This window comes from Scyliorhinus torazame, chromosome 9 (genome assembly GCF_047496885.1).
Source record: "Scyliorhinus torazame isolate Kashiwa2021f chromosome 9, sScyTor2.1, whole genome shotgun sequence".
Taxonomy (NCBI): Eukaryota; Metazoa; Chordata; class Chondrichthyes; order Carcharhiniformes; family Scyliorhinidae; genus Scyliorhinus; species Scyliorhinus torazame.
Genome location: NC_092715.1, coordinates 266611656 through 266639482, shown reverse-complemented (window position 1 = coordinate 266639482; position 27827 = coordinate 266611656). Strand labels below are relative to the sequence as shown.

Genomic DNA, 27827 nt, shown 5'->3' with positions numbered 1-27827 from the left:
GATGCTGGGACAGTGGGTAAACGTCAAGGAGGATTAGACAGATTTTTAATTGGTAATGGGTTGAAGGGTTACGGAGAACGGGCAGAGTGATGGAGATAAGGCCAGGGTGAGATCAGCCATGATCGAATGGTGGAGCAGACTCGATGGGCCGAATGGCCTAATTCTGCTCCTATATCTTATGAACTTATGAACTCTAAAAGGTGACACCCAGAAAACAAAGTGTCGGTATTTCAGCCATTTGGTCACAGCTGAAAAGCTACAGAGATCTCTTCTAGAGGGGCAAAGTTAAGGGCAGCAGAAAGGGGGATAAAGAACAGAAATACTATGACCAAGGTCTATTTGGGTGATTGAATTCACAGAGCAGTTGCTGATGAGGCTATAGTGGATCAGCGAGGATGGCACAAGACAGACGAGCGTGGCACACCATGGTGGCAGGTCCGGCAGGAGTCGCTACAAGCAACGGCAGCAACCATTTAGGACAATGGGCGCATGGGAACACCAACGCCTGCAAGCTTCTCTCCAAGTCACAGACCATCCTGACTTGGAAATGTATCTCTCGTTCCATCAGCTTCACTGGGACAAACTCCCAGAACTTGAGACGGGCGAGAAATGCTGGCTTTGCCAGTGACACCTACATCCTGGAATTTTTATTAAAAACCGTCCATCACTGGAAACATTCTGTCACTTGTGAAAATGTGAGATTAAACACGACGCTGATGACGTTTAAATAAATTTGGATCACGTCTGCACACCCTGATCCAATTATTCCCCTTCCTTTTAATGCTGCTTCACGTTAAGACTAAACCTGGCCAATGTCACGAGAGATCGAGAAAGTTCCTTCCCTTTCCATTCAGGTCAATTGAAATATCAGCAACATTAGTGTCTCGGTACAACAGCTGGTGGTTTGTACCCGATGCTGGTGATGAACTCAAAGGGATTCTTACAGTTGTTCTTCTTGCATTCACAGGAGGCCAAGATTAGTTTCTCTGCGTGGGGCCAACACTTAACATCATTTTATGGCGATACTAATGCAACTAACAATTCCCCTCGCCCTTATTGAATGGAAAGATTATCAAACCAGGTGGTCAAAGAATTAAACAGTAAGAAAGAGGCCATTCGACCCACCAAGCCTGTGCTGTTTATTTGAAAGAGCTGTCAAATTAGTCTCCATCGCCTGCTCTTTGCCTGACCCCCTGCAAATTGATCTCCCCTGGGGTAATTCTCTTTGGAAAGTCGAATCTGTTACCAGCGGCCTCTCAGCCAGCACATTCCAGATCACAACAACTCTCCTCGCCAAATAAATTCTCATCATCTCCTCTCTGCTTCCTCTGCCAATTATCGGTGTCCCTCTGGTTACCGTTCCCTCTGCTGTTGGGAACAGTTTCACCTTATTTCGCTCGACCCAAACCCTTTCTCATTCTGATGTCTTCAGAGTCTAGTTTTAACACCTATTTAAGAGACTTGCAAAGCAATGAGGAGCTATGAGGAGAGGTTGAATAAACTTGGTTTGTTCTCACTGGAACAAAGGAGGTTGATGGGTGACCTGATAAGAGGTCTACAAAATTATGAGGGGCATAGACAGAGTGGATAGTCAGAGACTTTTTCCCAGGGTAGAGGGGTCAATTACCAGGGGGCATAGGTTTAAGGCGCGACGGGCAAGGTTTAGAGGGGATGTACGAGGTAAGTTTTTGACATTGAGGGCAGTGGGTGCCTGGAACTCACTGCCGGAGGAGGTGGTGGAAGCAGGGACGATAGTGACGTTTAAGGGGCATCTTGACAAATACATAATAGGATGGGAATAGAGGGATACGGACCCAGGAAGTGTAGAAGATTTTAGTTTAGACGGGCAGCATGGTTGGCGCAGGCTTAGAGGGCCAAAGGGCCTGTTCCTGTGCTGTACATTTCTTTGTTCTTTGTTCAAGCTTGACTCCAGAAACAAATTCCTGTAAGGGGTTTGCCGTGCACTTTTTATTCCTTGTCCATCTATGACATAACAAAGCACTTTGCATTAAGTTTATAGTTCGCCTGGCTCACTGTCCATGTAGAGTTTGCACATTCTCCCCGTGTCTGCGTGGGTTTCACACCCACAACCCAAAGAGTTGCAGCTAAGGTGGATTGGCCGCGCTAAGATTGCCCCATAATTGGAAAAAAAATAATTGGGTGCTCTAAATTTTTTTTTTTTAAAGTTTATAGTTCGTAAGTTTGCAAATTCACCCTCCAGGTCCGCAGACTTGTTCACAGAGAGCAATATTGAGAAGTTCAGGTCTCATTCTTGATCTAGCTGCCACAAAGATTACATGGAATGTCCAGTATCGAAACAGGCCATTCAGCCCATTGAGTCCCTGCTGGTATTTACATTCTGCATGAGTCTCCTCCCATTCCATCTACCTGCAGTCAGCTGTCCAAAGTGCTTCCTGTCCCCTCCTCTCTCATACATATTTCCAGTTTCATTTTGAAAGCATCTAAGCTGTTCGTGTCAACCTCTTCGTGTTGTGGTGAATTCCACATTCTCACCGGTCTCCTGAGTGGGGGAAAAAAAGATGCTGCTTCTTATTTGCCTATCGCATTTATCAGTAACAATCTTGTATTATGGAGCTGGATTTGGATTCTCCCACAATTAGAAACATTGGGCGGGATTCGCCGATCCTGAGGTGTTGACGCGTTTCTCGACGGCGTCAACGTGGCCTTCAGGATCAGCAAATTTGGCCCCTACAGAAGCCAGCACGGCACTGGAGCGACCCACGCTGGGATGGATGCGCAGTGGCACCGGCGCCAACGCGCGCATGCGCAGTGGCTCCCTTCTCCGCGCCGGCCCCGACGCAACATGGCGCAGGGCTACAGGGGCCAGAGCGGAAGAAAGGAGGCCCCCAGCCCGAGAGGCCGGCCCGCCGCTTGGTGGGCCCCGATCTGCGGAGAATCGCGTCTCGGCGTCGGGGCGGCATGGCGCGATTCGCGCCGGTCGCGGGGATTCTTCGGCCCGGCCCCGGGGAGAATCCCACCCATTGTCCTCACATCTAACCTGTCAAACCCTTTCAGAATTTTAATGACCTCGATCAGGTCACCGCTGAGTCTCCTCATTCTTCCCGGACCAGCCTCCCCGAACAGGCGCCGGAATGTGGTGACTAGGGGCTTTTCACAGTAACTTCATTTGAAGCCTACTTGTGACAATAAGCAATTTTCATTTTCATTTTATTTTCATTTGTAAAGAAAAAAGCCCAACTTGTTCAATTCCTTCCTGATTGCTGTAATCTCTCAGTTGCTGTGCCATTGTTGGATATCATTGTTGCATTTACTCCAGGGCTTTTATGTCCTTTCTGTAGTATGGAGAACGGAAATGTGCAGAGGAGTTTCAATGCACCCTGACCACATCCACGTTGTATAAAGCTCTGGGTGGACCCTCTTTGGGGTAACTGCGTCTCAGTTCTGGCCACACACCTCAAGAACTATATACTGGCCTAGGAAGAGCAGCAGCACAGATTCACCAGATAATACCAGAGCTAAAAGGGCTAAATTATGAAGACTACGTGGTCTTGGCTATGAGTTCAGAAGATCAAGGGGTGGTCTAATTGAAATGGTTGAAGGATTTGAAAGGGAAGATGGGGAGAAATTATTTCCTGTCATGGGAGGGCGCGGAGTCCAGAACATGTGGTATGACCTTAAAATGAGAGCCAGGTCGTGTAGGGCAATGTCAGGAAGCACTTACTCACACAACGAGAGGCAGAAATATGGAACTCTGCCCCTGCAAAAAAAGCTGTTGAGACTGGGAGTCAAAATTGCAAAGCCGAAATTGACAGATTTTTGTTAGGGAAGGATATTGATGGTTAGGGAACCAGGGTTGGTGGGCAGAGTTAAAATACAGATCAACAGTGATCCTAACTGAGTGACAGATCTGGCTGGAGGGACTACATAGCTTCCTCCTGTTCCTGTCTTCCAATGACTGGGGTATAAGACAGGTTAAAGGACACTGGATAATCTCAGAGGCACTCGTCCTGTGAGTATTGGAGGGAGGGTCCCATGTGCAGTGATATGCATCACTGTATATACACAAGGGGTTAATATAAATGCACTACAAGTCAAGGCATTCTTCACAGGAACGGCAGCTGGTGAGCAGGACACAGACAGGCAGCTCAGATGTAACATAGTATAAGCGCTGGAGAGAGAACAAACTCATAGAAATAAAGCATCTACTTCAACTGTAAGACTACGAGCTTTATTCAGACACAAGGAATAATACACCATGGGTCTGGTTAAAGCCTAAAGTGTGGCAATATGTTTCTCAGCCAATAAAGGTAAAATCGCCATAGTCCCAGGTGACTATAGTCTGCTTTCCCCTTTCAGAGGGAGAACTGACTGGTGGTGGTTTAACCCCAGCCAGGAAGACTCCCAAGATGGTCACTTGACAGCAAATAATGATTTTCACTGCGGCACAGGAAATTACTGCAATGGGTAAGCTTTGTATCTTCAGATCAGACAACAAAATAAGGAAGTGTACCTGCTCAGCTGAAAAACTCCTCACTTGTTAACCATTCAGGGATGTTTATGCACACTTAATGTGTCATCTTTTGCACAAATTAATTCCCCCTCCCTCTTCATTTTGCACCAACCCTGCCTCACTTGCATTTCACCCCCTGGGCCACCAACACAAAACATGTGTTTTCAGGAATGCATGACATTTCTGGAATTGAGACCCAGAGTTTGTTCAAGGAATAACAAACTGCTCCACACAGCTGGTGGCCAGCAGACGATGGTTCAGAAGTGGTGTGTGACGTGTCATGAATGAATGATGGGCTGAATAATCCTGCTTTGAAGTCAGTGCAGATATATTATTGGTGGACAGGCTTGAGTCAATATTAAAAATACATGTATCGCCTAATCTTTTGTTTAAGGACGCTTTGTTTACACCGAGATTCACCAAAGTCCCACAAGGCGTCCCTCCACCCTCATTTCATGGGCATGGCCCCCCTCGGCCCTTGACCCTTGGCAGTGCCACCCTGACACTTGGGCACCCTTACACTGCCGCCCTGCCACCTTGTCGGTGCCAAAGTGGCAGCACCAAGGTGCCAGCTGGGCAGTGCCAAGGTGCCCACGTTCCAGGGGGAGGGCCCATGTTCCAGGGGGAGGGCACATTTTACCCTGACCACCCAGAGGTCTCCGATGGCCTGGGAGACCCCCCTCCGCCGGGCGCCATTCCGCCTGGTCCACTTTGGGTGGTTAGGGTTAGTCTCCCTGGGGAGGGTGGAGAATCGCAGGGAGGCCAGTGGATCCCGGGCAGACAGGTTGTAAGTAGGTATACGTCCTACCTCCGCGAGCATCATTTTCTTAGTCTGATTTTTAAGTTAACACTGTGTTCCATTTGAGTTCCAGCAATACTAAAGTGACTAGGGAGTGCCGTATGCCTTTGCTTGGGTCTGACATTTGTTTGTCAATAATATTCTTTAAATCAACCAATTGATGTTCATAGAATTTACAGTGCAGAAGGAGGCCATTCGGCCCATCGGGTCTGCACCGGCTCTTGGAAAGAGCACCCTACCCAAGGTCCACACCTCCACCCTATCCCCATAACCCAGTAACCCCACCCAACACTAAGGGCAATTTTGGACACTAAAGGCAATTGAGCATGGCCAATCCACCTAACCTGCACATCTTTGGACTGTGGGAGGAAACCGGAGCACCCGGAGGAAACCCACGCACACACGGGGAGGATGTGCAGACTCCGCACAGACAGTGACCCAAGCTGGAATCGAACCTGGGACCCTGGAGCTGTGAAGCAATTATGCTCTCCACAATGCTACCGTGCTGCCCATAATACCCACTTGTTGTTTACCCACTTGTAGGATTTGTAATTACATGAAATAGCTTAAAGAATTTAGATTGTATTATGCCAGGTTTTTGATCCACCAAGTTCAACATTCACTCCCTCTGCGCTCTAAAGTCTGTGATTCTATGATTCCACTACCGACGCACAGCGGCAGCCGTGTGTGCCTACTACAAGGTGCACTGCAGAGCAACTCACCAAGGCTCCTTCAACAGCACCTTCCAAAGCCACAACCCATAAGGACAAGGGCAGCAGATACCTGGGAACCCCACCACCTGCAAGTTCCCCTCCGAGCCACACACCATCCTGACTTTTAAATTTATTGCCACAATGTTTAATGCTTATTTCAACATTCACTCTGTCTGACAATTGTGCCCCCTTATTCAAATTCCAGGTACTTGTTTCGTGGAGGTTTGTTTGCCTTGTGCTTTCGGTCTTGAATTTCCGTCTCAATTTGTGAGACGATCTTCGTGAGGCAATCATATGGAAAACTCCCCAGGGAATTTGCTCTGGAGAACATCGAGCCTTAATTGGATTACATCCAGATTGTAACCCGACAAAATAGCCAGGAAGACCCGAATTGCATCTTGAGAAATTTCCTCTGTGCAGTCAACAGAGTCTCATGCTGTCAATAATTTTTGATCCTGAGGGGATATCAAAGGCCTTTTAACCAACGGAAGAAATATAGTAAATCACCATCCTTCTCGGCCCCAACCAGTTCATCCTCAGGGTGGTTTCATGAGACAGTTGACGCAGTCTTGAGGATCAAAGTAGCCACAAGCAGTTATTAATAAATCAAAACATGCTTGTGTCGCACAAATCTTTGACCCCACCTGACCCTCAGCTCGCAACTCTCAGATCAACAAAGGACAACAATGTGTTTGCTTCACGTTTACATGTCAATTCAATTGAAACAAGCTTCATTGAAATTGGCCAGATGTGACGAAATGCAAAAACAGTGCCAACATCTGGCAATTGGAAAGTTTTGCCTGCCTATTAATTTTAGAGTAGTTGCTTGGTTTTCCAGAACTTGGGTATTATTTTAAACAGAATCACGTTGCTGAGGCTTTTTGTCTTGTGCTCAATCGGACAGATGCAAGAATGGCAAATTTCAAAAAGGAGCAACAATTGTACTGCATGAGAACAGGGTGTCGTCGATTAATTGACATGTTGACTCAGGCTGGCATTATCTCAACCAATCAGAGTTGACTTGCTGTTCAGCCCATCGCGTCTGCACCGGCCCAAAAAGAAACTAGCCGCTCATTTTAATCCCTGGTCTGTCGGCTTGCAGGTGACAGCTCTTTAAATGCAGGTCCGGGTACCTTTTAAATGAGTTGAGTGTTTCAGCTTCAACCACCAATTCGGGCAGGGACTTCCAGACGCCCACCACCCTCTGGGCAAAAATGGATTTTCCTAATCCTTGTACCGATCATTTTAAATCCCTGCTCGCTTGTAATTCCCCTCAGCCGGGGGAAATCCATCTTTCCTCTCTCTTCTCTCGGCCAGTCCCTCGGGGTCGAGGATGACTTGCCTCCACTCTGGGGACGTGGGTTCTGCAGAGTCTGTAAATTCCCACCCTGGATCCGCAGGTTTGGCAGGTGGTGTTTGGTGAGGCGGGTGGGAGGGACACTCTAGATCCTGCGCTCTCCTTCTGCTGTTGTGACCTCCGCATGCTCCGCCCTGTGATACTCGAGGTGATTGGTGCCCTCACGGATGCTTTTTCTCCAGCTTGCGCGTTCTAAGGCAAGCGATTCCCATGTGTCAATGGGGATGTTGCATTTATTTAGCGAATTTTTCACTGCGTCCTTGTAGCATTTCCTGTGCCTTCCTAGTGGTCACTTGCCATTGCGGAGCTTGGAGTAGGGCACTTGATTTTGGAGTCCTTCTGACTATCCTTGACCAACCCGTGCGTTTCTAAGTGACAGTTTATCCTGTCTCTCAGAATTGTTTCCATTAATTTGCCCACCACTGAATTCAGGCTCTCTGGTCTATAGCTTTCTGGCCTATCCCTAGCCCTTTCATAAATGATGGTACAACATTTGCAGACCTCCAATCTTCTGGGATCTTCCCTGTGTCTAGTGAGGATTGGAAAAGGATCCTCGAAGAATTTGTTATTTGCTCTCTGTCTTCCTTTAACAGCCTGGGATGTAATCCATCTGGTTATGATGATTTATCCACCTTCCCGGCCCCACCAGTGCTTCCTCTCTCACTACACTTATTGTGTCTAACATTACACACTCCTCTTTAACCAGAATATCCGGGGCACAGATGCGGTATTACGCTGGTGCAGGGGGGTGTGGGTTGTGCGGTACCAGCCACAGGGTCGTCGTGGGAGGGGGGGTCAGTCGGGACCGGTGCCCGGGGGCCGATGCCAACTCACCCCTGGGGCCTGGAGGAGGTCGTTGAGCTTCTTGCGGCACTGTGTGTGTGTGGCGGTCCGCCTGGTCACACCCCCCGAGCTGACAGCCGCTGCCACGGCCTCCCAGGCGGCACTGGCTGCCCAGTGGCTGACCCTCCGAGACCCTCGGGGGGGACAGCGTACCCTGTCTGGACTCCACTGCATCCAGCAATCTGGCCAGGCCCACATTCCTGGAGCGGATCTGCGCAGTGGTGTGACAGCATGCTGTCTGAGATTTGCTCTGCGGGATTGGTTTAAGTGATCTTCGTAAGCAGGGAGCTGCTGCGCGCATTCCAGGTGTATCAGCTGATGGGACAGTCAATTCCGATGTGAAGCCCTTGGGACATCAGTGCCAGCCCTAACTGCTGTTAGATACCAGTAACGGTCGTCTCGCCGGGGAAACGCACACAAAATCTCGCTTTTGAATGCCTCCCATTGCTTTGACAGTTTTTCATTCGGAAAGCTCTCTCCAGTCCACTCTCATTTCTTCACCACCTCTATTCGTCACACAATTTGGACGTCTTTGGACTGTGGGAGGAAACCGGAGCACCCGGAGGAAACCCACGCAGACACAGGGAGAACGTGCAGACTCCGCACAGACAGTGACCCGGCGGGGAATTGAACCTGAGATCCTGGCGCTGTGAAGCCACAGTGCTATCCACTTGTGCTACCGTGCTGCCCCTTTTTTATTCCTGAGCTCAACCCTAATGGCCTCATTTGACGCTTTATTTATTTTATCATCCCACCTCACAGCTGTAATTTAACCAACAATGCTACACCCCCACCCTCTTCATCCCCCTCTATCCTGCCTGAAAACCCTATGCCCAGGGGTGTCGAGTTGCCACTTTTGTCCCTCTTTAAGCCAAGTTTCTGTTATCGTGAGGGCATCATGCTGCCGTGTGTCTATCTGTACCCTCAGCTCTCGTGAACACCATGAATAACCAATGGATGTAGCACGGGCATTAAGCGGTTGCCAATTTTGTAAAATGACAGCGTCAGGGATTTAAAATAAACCTTATTATATCGGCAGCTCACACAATGAAAATCTTTGAAGTTGTCATTTGTATTCACAAACCAAGGAAGCGCAAAGTACAGAAGAATTCACTATTTTGCCCTGAATGCCTTTTGATTTTTCTTCGTTGAGCAAGGAGACGGTACAATTATTAAAACAAGCTTTGAAAAGGTAAGCTTGACATGGGCACTTATTACCATCCCAGACCAGAGCCAACGGTTGCTAGGATACTGGACCGAAACCTCAATATTTTATTTTTATTTTGTAAGACTGTGAGGAAAGGATGTCTTTCTCCAGGAGCGATTTTGCAACGAAATAGGGATATATTACAACAAACTTTTTTTTAAATTTAGAGTATCCAATTCATTTTTTCCAATTAAGGGGCAATTTAGCGTGGCCAATCCACCTACCCTGCACATCTTTGGGTTGTGGGGGCTGAGACCCACGCAAACACAGGGAGAATGTACAAACTCCACACGGACAGTGACCCAGAGCCGGGATCGAACCTGGGACCTCGCCGCCGTGAGGCTGACGTGCTACCACTGCACTACCGTGCTATATTACAAAAAACTTGATTATTAACGCAGTATTAAAATATCTTCAACATCGCACCAGAAAATAACTTATAATTACCCCTTGAACATTGCTAATCAATACAGTGAATACAGTAATCCTTAACTGCTAACTTTGTTCCCACTCAAACAACAAACAAGCCATCTCACCTCTCAATCCACTGCTAAGCACAGTTATCCCTGGGAATATCTGCTATACAAAGATGTTCATGAGAAGGAGAAATCTTTTGCCACTGCTTTAAAGAAAAGATCTGAATCCTCTCTGAACCATGCAGAAACTTTGGCTGTATTTCTCCAGAAGCTGCCTTAGCTGGTTGCAGCTCACATTCTCACCACTCTTCTGAACTGCTTGGAAAGAAACTGATAATCTAGCTGCAGGACATATCTTTCAACTGAGGTGAGATGTTTGACTTCTGCTCACATCTCCAGCGAACTCTCAACTGACACTGCTTTTCTGCAAAATTCCTGATGCCTTGGCTCCTCCCAGTAACAACATAATTTTACCAAGCTGAAATCTAATTAACTCCACAGGGAATCCCCTTAATCCGAACAACATTTACATAGGTGATTTGGAGTTGGGGATCAACTGCAATGTGTCCAAGTTTGCAGATGACACTAAGATGAGTGGTAAATCAAAAAGTGCAGAGGATACTGGAAGTCTGCAGAGGGATTTGGATAGGTTAGGCGAATGGGCTAGGGTCTGGTAGATGAAATGCAATGTTGACAAATGTGAGCTTATCCATTTTGTTAGGAATAACATCAAAAGGGATTATTATTTAAATGATAAAATATTAAAACATGCTGCTCTGCAGAGGGACCTGGGTGTACTGGTGCATGAGTCGCAAAAAGTTGGTTTACAGGTGCAAAAGGTGATTAAGAAGGCGAATGGAATTTTGTCCTTCATTGCTAGAGGGATGGAGTTTAAGACTAGGGAGGTTATGCTGCAACTGTATAAGGTGTTAGTGAGTCCACACCTGGAGTATTGTGTTCAGTTTTGGTCTGCTTACCTGAGAAAGGACAAACTGGCACTGGAGGGTGTGCAGAGGAGATTCACTAGGTTAATCCCAGAGCTGAGGGGGTTGGATTACGAGGAGAGGTTGAGTAGACTGGGACTGTACTCGTTGGAATTTAGAAGGATGCGGGGGATCTTATAGAAACATATAAAATCATGAAGGGAATAGATAGGATAGATGCGGGGAGGTTGTTTCCATTGGCGGATGAAAGCAGAACTAGGGGGCATAGCCTCAAAATAAGGGGAAGTAGATTTAGGACTGAGTTTAGGAGGAACTTCTTCACCCAAAGGGTTGTGAATCTATGGAATTCCCTGCCCAGTGAAGCAGTTGAGGCTCCTTCATTAAATGTTTTCAAGATAAAGATAGATAGTTTTTTGAGGAATAAAGGGATTAAGGGTTATGGTGTTCGGGCCGGAAAGTGGAGCTGAGTCCACAAAAGATCAGCCATGATCTCATTGAATGGCGGAGCAGGCACGAGGGGCCAGATGGCCTACTCCTGCTCCTAGTTCTGATGTTCTTATGTTCTAACATTCCATTAGCCCAAGCTTTTTATGATGCTTTAATTGTACCTCTGGCTCCAAAACGTAAAACTCTTTAAAACTAGGATTTCTTTAAAAACACTACTAGCCCAGGCTTTTAACCCTTACTGTACCAAATACCAATATTACAATAAGTCTGAAATTCCTATATTCATCACACACTTCACAAGATAATTACAGAGGAGGAGGCCATTCGACCCATTTAAATCTATCCACGGAGCGATTTCACTTGTTCTTGCTGAAACAATCAATTGTTTCTTGCACATTTCCGGGTTGCTGCCTTCATTACGCTCACCTGGAAGTTTATTCTAAATTTTGAGCATTTTGCCTGAAGCATTTCCTGGTAGCTACTCAAAACAACCTCTCATACTTGTCTGCCCAGTCTGTTCACAATCTTGGTCTTTGAACTTGAGATAAGATTTGACTGAATTTTCTGTTGATTGAGTACTTATAGAGTGGGGGGGGGAGATATAGCGTATAGACTAGAAAACATTTATCTACCCCCCCCCACCGCTCCCTACCCAGTCTTAAAATAATAAGCCCAAAAGGTGGAGCGGTTTTTGATCTATCCGCTGATTTGGTGGGTATAAACTGCGTGTCTTTGAAAAGTTTCAATACAGCCTCAATTAATAGTTTGTGCGTGGCAGAAACATCGGCATAGAGCAGAGGGGCCGAATGGCCTGTTTCTGTGCAGTCAATTTGTTTTGAAGAAACTCTGAGAAAGGTTTCAGACCTGCACAATGTTAAGATAATCAAGATTGGAGAAAATTACAGTTGCAATAATCATCTTTGGTATTGTGAGCTTGGTGACCAGTGCCTCTGCCGCAGTGGGATGGAACGCTGCATGTTGGGTGGCAGGTTGTTTTGGATCTTCCTCAGTCAGGATTTTCCTTCCGATTGCCGCCTGTTTTGAGGCTGGAAACAACAGCGCCTGACTTGGAACTACATCGTCGTTCCTTCATCGTCTCTGGGTCAATCTTCTGGAAGTATCTCCCCTAACAGCGCTGTGGGTGTACCTACAACGCATGGACTGCAGCGGTTTCAAGAAGGTGGCTAGACACCACCTTCTCCAGGGCAATTAGACGTGAGCAATAAATGCTGGCCTAGCCAGTCAGGCTCACATGAAAGAGTAAAACAAAATCATGGGCGGCATGGTGGCACAATGTTTAGCACGGCTGCCTCACAGCTCCTGGGTCCCTAATTAAGTTCTGGCCTCGGGTGACTGTCTGTGTGTTGTCTCCCCGTGACTGTGTGGATTTCCTCTGGGTGCTCTCCTTTCCTCCCACAGTCCAAAGATGTGTTCGGTGGATTGGCCGTGATAAACTTACCTTTAATGTCCAAAAGATTAGATTGGGTTGCCGGGATAGGGAGGTGGTGTGGTGATCTTTCCAAGGTGCAGACTCGATGGGCCGAATGGCCTCTTTCTGCACTGTAAATTCTATGTATCTATGATTCTATAAGTTGGTAATAATGAGTACACTGAGTATTAATTTGATATGCCGTACTGGTCATAACTGTTTACAGTTTTGCCGCATCTAGATATGTGTGTATATATATTCTGCTTAAAGTCTTTGAAGATTTCTATGACCTTTCTAATTCTTGTGTGACATAACCCTCTTTTATATGTGTTGCAGCATGTGACAGTAACCGTTGGGGCCCTCACTGTAACAACCGCTGTCAGTGTAAGAATGGAGCTTTGTGTAACCCTATCACCGGAGCCTGCCTGTGCAGTCCTGGCTACCAAGGTTGGCGATGTGAGGAGGTTTGCAATGTCGGAACCTATGGCAACGGATGCCATTTAAAATGCCAGTGCCAAAATGGGGCAACCTGTGATCACATGACTGGCGAGTGCAAATGTCCACCAGGGTACACTGGCGCATTGTAAGTACAAACTCCAACAGACACACACTTTCTGGGAGGCAAAATCTCTGGTTATGAATATTATTGAAAGACAAAGTTTTGCGTACGGCAAAGGCCCCAGATTGCCTGCTTTCTTGGGTGGAAGCAACAGTGTTACATGCAATTCCTGACACTTTTATAATGCAGTATGTTTACTTGCAACTTCGGGCTTAACTTTGTGAAGATTTTTAGTTTGTTCGGACCCAGACAGTGAGGCCACCGATTTGTGATCAAGTCGGAAAATTTGGTTAGCACTGTTGCTTAACAGCGCCAGGAACCCAGGTTCGGTTCCCGGCTGGGTCACTGTCTGTGTGGAGTCTGCACGTTCTCCCCGTGTCAAATAGAATAGAGTAGAACATTGCAGCGCAGTACAGGCCCTTCGGCCCTCGATGTTGCGCCGACCTGTGAAACCACTCTAAAGCCCACCTACACTATTCCCTTATCGTCCATATGTCTATCCAATGACCATTTAAATGCCCTTAGTGTTGGCGAGTCCACTACTGTTGCAGTCAGGGCATTCCACGCCCTTAATACTCTCTGAGTAAGGAACCTACCTCTGACATCTGTCCTATATCTATCTCCCCTCAAATTAAAGCTATGTCCCCTCGTGCTAGACATCACCATCCGACGAAAAGGCTCTCACTGTCCACCCTATCTAATCCTCTGATCATCTTGTATGCCTCTATTAAGTCACCTCTTAACCTTCTTCTCTCTAACAAAAACAGCCTCAAGTCCCTCAGCCTTTCCTCATAAGATCTTCCCTCCATACCAGGCAACATCCTGGTAAATCTCCTCTGCACCCTTTCCAATGCTTCCACATCCTTCCTATAATGCGGTGACCAGAATTGCACGCAATACTCCAAATGCGGCCGCACCAGAGTTTTGTACAGCTGCAACATGACCTCATGGCTCTGAAACTCAATCCCTCTACCAATAAAAGCTAACACACCGTATGCCTTCTTAACAATCCTATCAACCTGTGTGGCAACTTTCAGGGATCTATGTACATGGACACCGAGATCTCTCTGCTCATCCACACTACCAAGAATCTTACCATTAGCCCAGTACTCTGTATTCCTGTTACTCCTTCCAAAATGCATCACCTCACACTTTTCTGCATTAAACTCCATTTGCCACTTCTCAGCCCAGATCCGCAGCTTATCTATGTCCCTCTGTAACCTGCAACATCCTTCCGCACTGTCCACAACTCCACCGATTTTAGTGTCTTCCGCAAATTTACTCACCCATCCTTCTACGTCCTCCTCCAGGTCATTTATAAAAATAACAAACAGCAGTGGCCCCAAAACAGATCCTTGTGGTACACCACTAGTAACTGGACTCCAGTCTGAACATTTCCCATCAACCACCACCCTTTGTCTTCTTCCAGCTCGGCAATTTCTGATCCAAACTGCTAAATCTCCCTCAATCCCCAGCCTCCATATTTTCTGCAATAGCCTCTCGGGGGAACCTTATCAAACGCTTTACTGAAATCCATATACACCACATCAACTGCTTTCCCCTCATCCACCTGTTTGGTCACCTTCTCAAAGAACTCAATAAGGTTTGTGAGGAAGTTAAAGTCCCCCAAAACAACTACCCTGTTACTTTTGCTCCTGTCCAGAATCATCTTTGCAATCCTTTCCTCGATATCTCTGGAACTTTTCGGAGGCTTATATAAAACTCCCAACAGGGTGACCTCTCCTTTCCTGTTTCTAACCTCAGCCCATACTACCTCAGTAGACGAGTCCTCATCAAACATCCTTTCTGCCACCGTAACACTGTCCTTGACTAACAATGCCACCCCTCCCCCTCTTTTACCACCTTCCCTGAGCTTACTGAAACATCTAAACCCCGGAACCTGCAACAACCATTCCTGTCCCTGCTCTATCCATGTCTCCGAAATGGCCACACCATCGAAGTCCCAGGTACCAACCCATGCTGCAAGTTCATCCACCTTATTCCGGATGCTCCTGGTGTTGAAGTAGACACACTTCAAACCACCTTCCTGCCTGCCGGTACACTCCTGCGACCTTGAAACCTTACTCATGACCTCACTACTCACAAACTCCTGTATACTGGAGCTATAATTCCCATCCCCCTGCTGAACTAGTTTAAACACTCCCAAAGAGCATTAGCAAATTTCGCCCCCAGGATATTGGTACCCCTCTGGTCCAGGTGTAGACCATCCCATTTGTAGAGGTCCCACCGACCCCAGAATGAGCCCAATTATCTAGGTATCTGAATCCCTCCCTCCTGCACCATCCCTGTAGCCACGTGTTCAACTGTTCTCTCTCACTATTCCTTGTCTCGCTAGCACGTGGCACGGGTAACAACCCAGAGATAATAACTCTGTCCTAGATCTAAGATTCCACCCTAGCTCCCTGAATACCTGCCTTACATCCCCATCCTTTTTCCTACCTATGTCTTTGGTGCCTTTGTGGACCACGACTTGGGGCTGCTCCCCCTCCCCCTTAAGGATCCCTAAAACACGATCCAAGACATCACGGACCCTGGCACCTGGGAGGCAACACACCAACCGCGAGTCTCTCTCGTTCCCACAGAATCTCTTATCTGTACCCCTAACTATGGAGTCCCCAATGACAAATGCTCTACTCCTCTCCCCCCTTCCCTTCTGAGCAACAGGGGCAGACTCTGTGCCAGAGACCTGCACCCCATGGCTTACCTCTGGTAAATCGTCCCCCCCCACCAGTATCCAAAGCGGTAAACTTGTTACTAAGGGGAATGACCACAGGGGATCCCTGTACTGACTGCTTCCTCCCAGCCCTTCTCACCGTCACCCATCTATCTTCATTCTTCGGAGTAACTACATCCCTGAAGCTTCTATCTATGACCACCTCTGCCTCCCGAATGATTCGAAGTTCATCCAGCTCCAGCTCCAGTTGTGAGGAGCTGGAGATGGGTGCACTTCCCACAGATGAAAGCAGCAGGTACACTGACGGCGTCCCTCACCTCAAACATTCTGCAGGAGGAACATTGCACTACCTTCCCTGCCATCCTACTAAATAACTTGTGAATAAAACAAGAAAAAGAAAGAAAGAGCTTACCTGATATTCACTCAACCCCTTAGGTTAGAGGAGGTGGCTCCTCTCCCGCGCTTTTAAACCTCCGGCTCCTCTCCCGCTTTAAATCTCCGGTTCCTCTCCCGCTTTTAAGTCACCGGCTCCTCTCCCGCTTTTCTGCGTGGGTTTCCACCGGGTGCTCCGGTTTCCTCCCACAAGTCCCGAAAGACGTGCTTGCTAGGTGAATTGGACATTCTGAATTCTCGCTCTGTGTACCCGAACAGGCGCCGGAATGTGGCGACTAGGGGCTTTTCACAGTAACTTCATTGCAGTGTTAATGTAAGCCTTCTTGTGACACCAATAAAAATTATTATTATATGAAACTTAACAAACTAGGGACAATTATTAGGTGTTGATAGGCTTTACGTCCCGCTTAGACCTGGGATGGTGGAGTGCATGGACTCAGCTTGAGTCATATTGATGTTGTCATGTCTTTCCTCATTTGGTAGTTTTTTTCTCCTCTGCTGTATCGATTGAGGCTTGACTTCTTGCTTCAATGCAGTTCTTAGTGCCAGAACTCCTTGTGAATGATCCTCCCTTGGTCTTCACTACTCAGGATTGCCCGATAATTGATCTAAGTCATCCTGAATTTATGTCCAAGGTGCCGGGCACAGCTTGTTCTCTTTTGCACAGAACCATCGTCTGGTTACTGGACCGTCATTGAATTTCAGAAGTCAAATGTCTAGAAAATGTCAGAGGTTGCACAGCATGGGCGAGATTCTCACGGTGGCCTGGCCCGCGATCGGGGACCACCGATCCATGGGAGGGCCTGTGCCGTGGGGGCACTCTTTTCCCCTCCACTGCGCATGCGCGGGGATGCCGTGAGCGGCCGCTAACGCTCCCGCGCATGCGCCGCCCGGCAATGTCATTTCCACGCCAGCTGGCGGGGCACCAAAGGCCTTTCCCGCCAGCTGGCGGGGCGGAAATCAGTCGGGCGCGGGCCTAGCCCCTCAAGGTTAGGGCTCGGCCCCTCAAGAAGCGGAGGATTCCGCACCTTTGGGGCAGTGTGATGCCGGACTGATTTGCGCCGTTTTTGGCGCCAATCGGCGGACATCGTGCCGATTACGGAGAATTTCGCCCCATATGTCTAATAAAGGTCAAACAGAAATGCCCAACTACAAAGTATCTCAGATAATACAGCAAGTCAAAGTGTACAAAAAGAAATTACTCAGGCCAAAATTAACACTTGTTATAACTGTCCCTGTTGCGGGTTGTAATAAAGATTCAGAATGTAGAGTTTTGGTTTCAATTTAAGGTGAATTGGGGGTTTACTTTTGGTTTGGTTTAGCATCTCTTTGTGTGCTTGCTTGAATCTTTGACCCAGCCAAGAAGCTTTTAGAAGCAAGAAAGTCCTGAGGTGGCGATGGAGAAATTTGCTGGGGGGTGGAGCCATGGTCTAAAAGGAAAACTAGTAGTTTTTTTTGTGGAAAGCGTAGATGTAGGAGAAGCTGAACTGGAGAATGCAGACCTCCAGCCTGTTGTGTTTAACCAGAGAACTCAGTTCTGTGTGGTGAGGGAAGAAAAGGGGGAGTTCTAAAGAATTGGGTAGGATTAAGTAGCTCTGTAAAGAGAGAAGTGCAGCTGCAGAACAGATGCAAAGAGAATATCTATGTGTGCATGGTGGGCTGTCGAGTATGACTGTCAGCCAAGCCTGTACTTGGATCAGGAGGTCATGTTGGTAGAAATATACCGTAGACCTGAGCTCTGACCTATGCAGCCAGACCCACAGAAAAATAACTGCCCCCCAGAGTATGAGTATGTTCAAAAGCCTATCAGGGTGAATGCCACAGTAAAAAGATTAAGCTGGGCTAAGTTTGGTGAATTCAGTTCAAGGTAGAAGCTTATGTTGTTTAGATAATTGGGTGCGATCCAGCAGACTCCGGTTAAAGTCTGCTGAATGACATGTTTAGCGGGGTGTTTCACTGCCGTCTCCAGGGCTAGGAAATATCCCCCTATCCAAAGTCACTTTGCTGAGTTTTTTGGCCTCGTGGGGTTTCTCTCACTGAGGCTGCACTTAGAGAGATTTCCATTCTGTCTGGCAACCTCAATCATTCCCCTCCCCGTCCCTCCAGACCCCCATGTTCAGACCCTCCCTTGGGGAGGCCCCTGGGAAGCCCCCAATACCCCCCTCTGCTTGGCAAAATCCCCCCCCCCCCCCCCCCCGTCCATGTCTGACCCTTGGCCATGCAAACCTGGCAGTGCCCTTGACACCTGGGCAGTGCCTCCCAGGCACCCTGGTGGTGCCAGAGTGGCACTACCAGGATGCCAGGCTGGCAGTACTGAAGTGCCTTGGTGCCAGGGGGAGTACCTGGGTGCCACCCTGTCCTGTCCCCGACCACACAGGGGTCTCCAATAGCCTGGGATACCCCATCAGGTGCTGTTAAGACTGGGCCACGTTTGTGTGCACCAATACTAATCAGTGCCCTCCCGCGGTCTCCACATGGGGCTGTTGCATCCCGGGCGCCGGTTGAACGTGGCGTCCGCTTCCTTTAAAGTAGTAGTATTAGGAATACGAGTACTCCTAACCTTTTTGGACACTGAGGGCAATTGATCATGGCCAATCCACCTAACCTGCACATCTTTGGACCGTGGGATGAAACGGGAGCACCCAGAGGAAACCCACGCACACACGAGGAGAACGTGCAGACTCCGCACAGACAGTAGGGAATTGAACCTGGGACCCTGGCGCTGTGAAGCCACAGAGGTAGCCAATGTGTGCTACCGTGCTAACATGGAGAGAAAGTTTGCAGGAGCAAAGGGAGCTGGGTGTATACGTACAAAAGTAATTGAAGGTGGGAGGGCAGGTTGAGAGAGTGGTTAATAAAAGCAGACAGTATCCTAGGTTATATCAATAGTGTACAAGAGCATGGAGGTTACGCTGAACTTGTACAAGGCACTGATTTGGCCTCAATTGGAGTTCTTGGTGTCACTTCAGGAAGGAAGTGAAGGCATCAGAAAAAGTGCAGGAAAGATTCATGACTGGGTTCCAGGGATGAGGGTCTTCAGCACCCGACAAACCTGTGACCTCTACCGCCTCAAGGAAAATGTTAGCAGATACATGGGAACACCACCACCTGCAATTTCCCTCCGAGCCACACACCATCCTGACTTGGAAATATATTGGCCATTCCTTCATTGCCACTGGATCAAAGTCCTGAAACCCCTTCCCTTACATCACTGTGGGTGTACCTACACCACAGAGACTGCAGTAGGTCAAGAAGGCCTCTCCATACCACCTTCTCCAGGGCAGTTAGGGATGGGCAATAAATGCTGGCCTAGCTAGCGATGCCCACACTCCATTAAAGAATAAGACTTTAAAAAGTTGGAACTGTGTTCCTTGAATATGACGCTGGATTTATGATCTCCTAGAGGGGATAATGGACGGCATGAGAATTAAATAGTTTGTTTTCCAATGTTCAGTTCTACAGTTCACAGGATTGTCATGATGAACATGGAATGAATTGGCCTGAATTAACAGAAATGCCTTTGGCTGTAACCTATATAGCATGATGCTTCTTTAGTGGTTGAAAAAGATTGTGATTCAGTACGATCTCCCCTTTGGAATCAATATTTTGAAATCAAATAAATTCCTTTGGGCTTTCATGAATAAAACCATCAGGATGTCTATACTGATCAGTGATAATGATTGGTTACTACTCTCTACTGACCTATCAATCTGTCTATCTGTTTATCGTTTATCTGTCTGCCTAGCTATTTATCTACTTACCTACCCATGTATTTCAACAATGTATATTCTCCCTTCTTTCCTTCTCTACCTATCTACCTACCTATAGCGCTTTCAAAGAACCAGTACAGATATGATGGGCTGAATGGGCTCCTTCTGTGTTAAGATCTTTAAGAAGCCTAGTGGTATCAATGGTGAAAATGTATTAAATATCTTTGATTTCATTCTCTAGTCTGGTATCAGCCTTGGCTCAGTGCTTAGCACTCTCTACCTCCGAATGGTCAGTGCAGAGTCTGCACGTTCTCCCTGTGTCTGCGTGGGTTTCCTCCGGGTGCTCCGGTTTCCTCCCACAGTCCAAAGGTGCGCAGGTTAGCTGGATTGGCCATGATAAATTGCCCTTAGTGTCCAAAAAGAAAGGTGAGGTGGGGTTGCTGGGTCACAGGGATAGGGTGGAGGCATGGGCTTAAATAGGGTGCTCTTTCCAAGAGCCGGTGCAGGCTCAATGGGCCGAATGGCCTCCTTCTATGAATTCAAATATTATGGGTTCCAGATCCATTCCAGAGACAGAAACACAACATTTAGGTCACGTTTCAGTAGAGTACTGATGGAGTGCAGTGTCGAATCTTGGATGAGACATGAACCCAATCTGCCCACCTTCTTAGGTTGATGCAAGAAGTCCACTTGGAAGAAGAACAGAGACATTCTTCCTTGTGTCCTCTGTTCACTATCTAATTGGTGCACGTGGGAGTTTGCTGGGTGCAAATTAGCTGCTGAACTTCTTACATGACAACAGCGCTTTGAGATGTCCAGAATTCATGAAAGGTGCTAAATGATGCACGTTCTTCCTTTGTTCCAATATGTGTCTGTTAATTTATTTTGTATTTTGCTTGGTTTTCTAGTTGTGAAGATCTGTGTCCACCAGGGAAACATGGACCTCAATGTGAAGAGCGATGCCCTTGCCAAAATGGTGGAATATGTCACCACGTGACAGGAGAATGCTCATGCCCGCCTGGGTGGATGGTAATCCATATCTATTATATATATTATCTATTATATATGTTATTTACAATCTTGTATCTGTACGCATAACTTCATGTGCACAAGCGTTACTTTATATCATCATAAAATGTTTGTAATGTCATCCAGGTAAGCTTTTTCTAATGCTATTTCTCTATGTAATCAGTCACTTGCCACATCTTGATAATAAAACAGATGAACCTCTCAAATTGCTTTCTGAGACACCCTCCCACATTTATTCTCTTTGACCGAATCTCCTTTGTCTAAAAGAAGGTTTGGAACAAATTGATAAAAGAATCAACACAAAATACATATTTTGATTAACCATTTCCATTGGATTGATATTTCTTCATTAAAACGTTTACTTCCAAGGTCTGTCCAAAGATATTGGGCGAAATTCTCCCCCAACGGCGCGATGTCCGCCGACTGGCGCCAAACACGGCGCCAATCAGACGGGCATTGCGCCGGCCCAAAGGTGCGGAATGCTCCGCATCTTTGGCAGCCTAGCCCCAACATTGAGGGGCTAGGCCGACGCCGGAGGGATTTCCACCCCGCCAGCTGGCGGAAATGGCGTTTGTTGCCCCGCCAGCTGGCGCGGAAATGCGGCGCATGCGCGGGAGCGTCAGCGGCCGCTGTCAGTTTCCCACGCATGCGCAGTGGGGAGAGTCTCTTCTGCCTCCGCCATGGTGGAGGCCGTAGCGGAGGCGGAAGGGAAAGAGTGCCCCCACGGCACAGGCCCGCCCGCGGATCGGTGGGCCCTGATCGCGGGCCAGGCCACCGTGGGGGCACCCCCCGGGGTCAGATCGCCCTGCGCCCCCCCCCCAGGACCCCGGAGCCCGCCCACGCCGCCTGGTCCCGCCGGTAAATACCAGGTTTGATTTACGTCGGCGGGACAGGCAATTTCTGGGCGGGACTTCGGCCCATTCGGGCCGGAGAATCCAGCGGGGGGTCCCGCCAACCGGCGCGGCCCGATTCCCGCCCCCGCCCAATCTCCGGTACCGGAGACTTCGGCGGGGGCGGGGGCGGGATTCACGGCGGCCTACGCCATTCTCCGACCCGGCGGGGGGTCGGAGAATAACGCCCATTGTTTGAAATTTATACCTGGAATAGTGACTGAGGGCAGTGTTTCATTTTGTACGCACTTTCCCGGATTGTATCAGTAATACTTCCAATAGGCAAATGGCAGGTTAATTCTTAGTTAAAATCTGCAATACTGAAATCTATACCATTGTTTATGGCCCACACATGTCCCCTCCGCCCTACTTCATATCAACATATACTTCTGTTCCTTTCACCCCCGTGTGTTTATTCAACTTCACCTTAAATGTGTCTGTGCTATTCACCTCCATCACTCGCTTCAGTCCCCTTCATCATTGTAAAGACCTCTATCCGGTCACACTTCAGTCTTCTCTGTTCCAGAGAAAAGAGACCTGACTTGTCCAGCTTTTTCTGATGAACATGTTGGGCGGGATTCTCTGATCCTGAGGCTAAGTATTGACGCCGTCGTAAACGCCATCGCGTTTTCCGACGGCATCGACAGGCCCCCAGAGCAGTGATTCTGAGCCCTTCAGGAGGCCAGCACGGCACTGGAGCGACCCACGCCGCTCCAGCTGCCGATACCGGCGTCAAATGGGGGCCGTGGGTCTGCGCATGCGCGCTGCGACCGTTGTGGTTGCGCGCATGCGCGGTGGCTTCCTTCTCCGTGCCGGCCCCGACGCAACATGGCGGAGGGCTCCAGGGGCCGGCGTGGAGCAAAAGAGGCCCCCAGCCCGAGAGGCCGGCCCGCCGATCGGTAGGCCCCGATCGCGGGCCAGGCCACAGCGGAGGCCCCCCCCCTGGGCTGGACTCTCCCCCCCCACCCCCAAGCCGCCCCCGAAAGGATGCACGCCGAGGTGACGGCGGGTAAGACCACACGTGGACGGCGGCGGCGGGACTCAAACTTTTTTTGCGGCCACTCGGCCCACCCCGGGTGGAGAATCGGCGGGGGGGGGGGGGGGGCACTGGCGCCGCACTGACCGCGCCGGCATCAATGGCGGCGATTCTCTGTGGAAAATCGGCGGACCGGCGTCGCGTGATTCGCTCCCGGCCCGGCAACAGTCAGGCCAGCGTGGGCTGAGAGAATCCCGCTCATTCTCTCAGTGCAGCTATTGCGCTTTTGGATCATTAAAATTAAATACCCTTTTTGCACCTTCAGGTGCCTTGATCTCCTTTTTTATAGGGAGGTACTGAGTATTGAACATTATGGAGAAGAAATATCACCCATCAGATGTAGCTGCTGCAATATTATACTTTGGATTAACAGGGTTTAATAATTCTAATTGACACAGGTTCTGATGACTGTGTTAAAAATGTAGGGGAGTAGACAAAGGGACGGCTTTCTTTTCCACATGTGCAGCATGTATCTCCTAGCTGTGTTGTGTTGTGTTGAACTAATGTCATTTTCCATGGGGTAATTTTACCAACTCATGTTTCCTGCTTTGCCTTTCAGCACTGCTACCTCAGGAAGTTTGCCCTTAAATGTGCGTTCCATGTATTGCAATAATAAGCCAGACACTTGCCTCTTGATACAAGCCTCCTAATTGCAGTAGCGTTTGCAGTAGCGGCGAGAAGGGAGGAAAGGGTTAAACGTGGACTCAAAGGTCATCTTGTTTCTGCTTAAAACAAAATCACTGGCACTCCTCTCGAACAATGTTCTCACCCTCAAGTTCAGGGCAAATCTGGGTTCAAATGCTTCGAGGATTGAGGCTGGTTGGAAAATTTATCGAAGTGCAATGATTAAAAAATAAGATGTGATTAACTTGAAATATTTAACTTTTAAAGGGAACAGTGTGTGGTCAGCCTTGTCCTGAAGCAAGATACGGAAAAAACTGCTCGCAGGAATGCCAGTGTCACAATGGTGGACAATGTGACTCGGTCACCGGTCAGTGTCAGTGTGCAGCTGGCTACACAGGAGAGAGGTAATGGAACCTATCATCACTATATCCTAATGTGGTGCTCACTTTCATGTATTTTTATACTCTTTACATGGCCCCCCTCACCACCACTTTAACTACACCCACCCTTTATAACCCTCCGTGATTTCTAGGTTCCTTCAATTCTGTCCTCTTGCACATTCGCTGTTTCCATCGCTCCACCATTGGCGGCCGTGCCTTCAGCTACCTGGGCCCTGAGCTGTGCCTTCAGCTACCTGGGCCCTGAGCCGTGCCTTCAGCTACCTGGGCCCTGAGCCGTGCCTTCAGCTACCTGGGCCCTGAGCCGTGCCTTCAACTACCTGGGCCCTGAGCCGTGCCTTCAGCTACCTGGGCCCTGAGCCGTGCCTTCAGCTACCTGGGCCCTGAGCCGTGCCTTCAGCTACCTGGGCCCTGAGCCGTGCCTTCAGCTACCTGGGCCCTGAGCCGTGCCTTCAGCTACCTGGGCCCTGAGCCGTGCCTTCAGCTACCTGGGCCCTGAGCCGTGCCTTCAGCTACCTGGGCCCTGAGCCGTGCCTTCAGCTACCTGGGCCCTGAGCCGTGCCTTCAGCTACCTGGGCCCTGAGCCGTGCCTTCAGCTACCTGGGCCCTGAGCCGTGCCTTCAGCTACCTGGGCCCTGAGCCGTGCCTTCAGCTACCTGGGCCCTGAGCCGTGCCTTCAGCTACCTGGGCCCTGAGCCGTGCCGTCAGCTACCTGGGCCCTGAGCCGTGCCTTCAGCTACCTGGGCCCTGAGCCGTGCCTTCAGCTACCTGGGCCCTGAGCCGTGCCTTCAGCTACCTGGGCCCTGAGCCGTGCCTTCAACTACCTGGGCCCTGAGCCGTGCCTTCAGCTACCTGGGCCCTGAGCCGTGCCGTCAGCTACCTAGGCCCTGAGCTGTGCCTTCAGCTACCTCGGCCCTGAGCGATCTGGCCCCGGGGGGTGCCCCCACGGTGGCCTGGCCCGCGATCGGGGCCCACCGATCCGCGGGCGGGCCTGTGCCATGGGGGCACTCTTTTCCTTCCGCCTTCGCCACGGTCTCCACCATGGCGGAGGCGGAAGAGACACTCCCTCCACTGCGCATGCGCGGGGATGCCGTGAGCGGCCGCTGACGCTCCCGCGCATGCGCCGCCCGGCAATGTCATTTCCGCGCCAGCTGGGGGCCACCAAAGGCCTTTCCCGCCAGCTGGCGGGGCGGAAATCAGTCCGGCGCGGGCCTAGCCCCTCAAGGTTAGGGCTCGGCCGGTCACGATGCGGAGGATTACGCACCTTTGGGGCGGCGCGATGCCGGACTGATTTGCGCCGTTTTTGGCGCCGGTCGGCGGACATCGCGCCGATACTGGAGAATTTCGGCCCTGGTTTCCTAATATCTTCTTGTCGGGTTTGGTGTCAAATTACGCTTCACAATGCTGCTGTGAATTACTTTGGGATGTAAAAGTGCTATATAAATGCAACTTGTTGTTGCTGTATGTTTTTGAAGAGATAAAGTAAAGTTGTCATAGCGCCAGGTGACCATAGGGTGCTTTTCCTGTTGAGAGAGAGAGCTGACTGGTGGTGATTAAACCTGAGGGTCACCACACCTCAGGCGAGGGGCAAGGTTGGGAAGGCGGGGCCTTCATGAATAACCTCACCCAGTCCAGGAATATGAACTTACGCTGCTGGCCTCGCTCTGCATCACAATCCAGCTGTCCAGCCCACTGAGCTAAACCGGCCCCCAGCCGGCTTTGAAGAGGTAACATCTGGGTTATTACATGTGGAACTGCTGAGCAGCTTCAAAATCGGTCCGGCTATGAAATCAGTTAAACGGGCCTGAAGTTAGCTTTCCCTCTATAGTAATAAGCCTATTTGTGTTTTGGTCTAATTTGTTAGAATGTGTTATATATTACCCTCAGGTGTGTAACTATAATTATAGCGTTAAATGTTAAGGGATAAAACATCCAGTTTCATACTTATAATAATCTTAAAACTCATGAAAAGACATTGGGCAATAGTTTTCTACCAAAAATATGGTGAGTTTACCAGCGCTTGCTGTTATTAATATGTAAATTATGCAACTTTTGACGAGCGGGAGATTCCTTTCGAACTGTGAATCATTACATTTTCATCACATCATTGTTAACTTGCAAAAATAGCAGCTTGCTCTCAATCTTCCTGCAAGTTTGACCCATTAAACTTGTCACAGATAGTTACAGCTGGCACTTAACAGCAGAAGGACCCCGTTACTGCTGAACCTCTCCTGCCCAAAAAGGGAACAATTTAAGCCGTTGACTCCAATTCATTCAGCTAGTAAATTGTAGTCAGAGATATTTCAAGTTTTCCTTATTTTTTCCCTCTCTCTTAACTCTGGGCATGATTCTACCACCGCGTTGCATTCAGTGCTGATCCAGGTGCGGTGGATGCTTTGCGGGAGAGGCCCGAATTGGGCTTCGCACCTGGCGTAAAACTTCATGCGAGTCATCCCAATCACGGTGAGATCACCATCTGGATCACACGCTCGCTGACGTGATTCAGATAATCATATTTAAATGATCCATTAGGCTCATTTAGTATGAACAGCCTACACAAGGCCGCATTCCCCCGGAGCCTGGGAACCATTGGCCGCACCAGTGAGGCCTCACCCGAGTGCTAATTAGCACTGGTCCCCACAAGCGGAGACCAGGCGTGATGGCCACACGGGGGTCTCAGAAGCCATTGGAGCCCCCTCGGTGGTCGGGGACAGGGCAGTGCCCTGGCAATCCCCCTGGCATCTGGGTATGAAGGGGCCTCACAAAGGTTGGGGGGTGGGTGAAGGGGGTCCTCAAAGGGGTGGAGAGGGCACCTGAAAGGGATCAGCGATCCCATAATAATAATAATCTTTATTGTCACAAGTAGGCTTACATTAACACTGCAATGAAGTTACTGTGAAAAGCCCCTAGTCACCACATTCCGACACCTGTTCGGGTACACTAAGGGAGAATCCAGAATCCCCAATTCACCTAACAGCACATCTTTTGGGACTTCGGGACCATAGCGGGGTGTCCTCACTTTGGGGGGGGGGGGGGGGGTGGAACAGGTAATGCCCATGTCTGCGGGGGAGTGACATTGTCCGTGGGTGGGAGGTGTTTGGCTCACTTATAGATCGGGGCACTCTTTCAAAATATCGGTCCGATCTCTGAGGAGCCAGTCTTGTGGGTTTAGCTGCCAATTGCTATAAAAATATATTTTTAAATTTTATTTTTCCAATTAAGGGGCAATTTAGCTTGGCCAATCCATCTAGCCTGCTCAGCTTTGGGTTGTGGGGGGTGACACCCATGCAGACACGGGAAGAATGTGCCAACTTTTCACTGTCCTCGCCAATAATTATCTGTCAATCTATATTACACACCAAAACATTTGATGATTCTCACAATGCTGTAGTGGGATCTTGCAGTGCACAAAATGTACATTACTACAGAAACGGCACTTTGCAACTATTTCACTGGGTGCAATTTTCCCAATATCGGGAACGCCCCCAAAGGTCAGGACCCCCACCCATAAAACCATAAGACATAGGAGCAGAATTAGGCCACTCGGCCCATCGAGTCTGCTCCGCCATTCAATCATGGCTGATATTTTCTCATCCCCATTCTCCTGCTTTCTCTCCATAACCCCTGATCCCCTTATTAATCAAGAACCTATCTATCTCTGTCTTAAATACACTCAGTGATTTGGCCTCCACAGCCTTCTGCGGCAAAGAGTTCCACAGATTCACCACCCTCTGGCTGAAGAAATTCCTCCTCATCTCTGTTTTAAAGCATCGTCCCTTTAGTCTGAGATGGTGTCCTCTGGTTCTAGTTTTTCCTACAAGTGGAAACATCCTCTCCACGTCCACT

The 27827-nt window shown here is 48.9% G+C and overlaps 1 protein-coding gene across 3 annotated transcripts in view; it reads left to right on the top strand.

Moving 5' to 3' along the window:
* Nucleotides 1-27827, top strand: part of megf10 (multiple EGF-like-domains 10) — a 256918-nt gene that overhangs the window by 137821 nt on the left and 91270 nt on the right. For all 3 annotated transcript variants that reach the window (XM_072517429.1, XM_072517431.1, XM_072517428.1), the window contains exons 6-8: nucleotides 12984-13230; nucleotides 20913-21033; nucleotides 23851-23987. In XM_072517429.1, the coding sequence (XP_072373530.1) occupies nucleotides 12984-13230; nucleotides 20913-21033; nucleotides 23851-23987 (505 nt within the window). The remainder of the gene's footprint in view (nucleotides 1-12983; nucleotides 13231-20912; nucleotides 21034-23850; nucleotides 23988-27827) is intronic.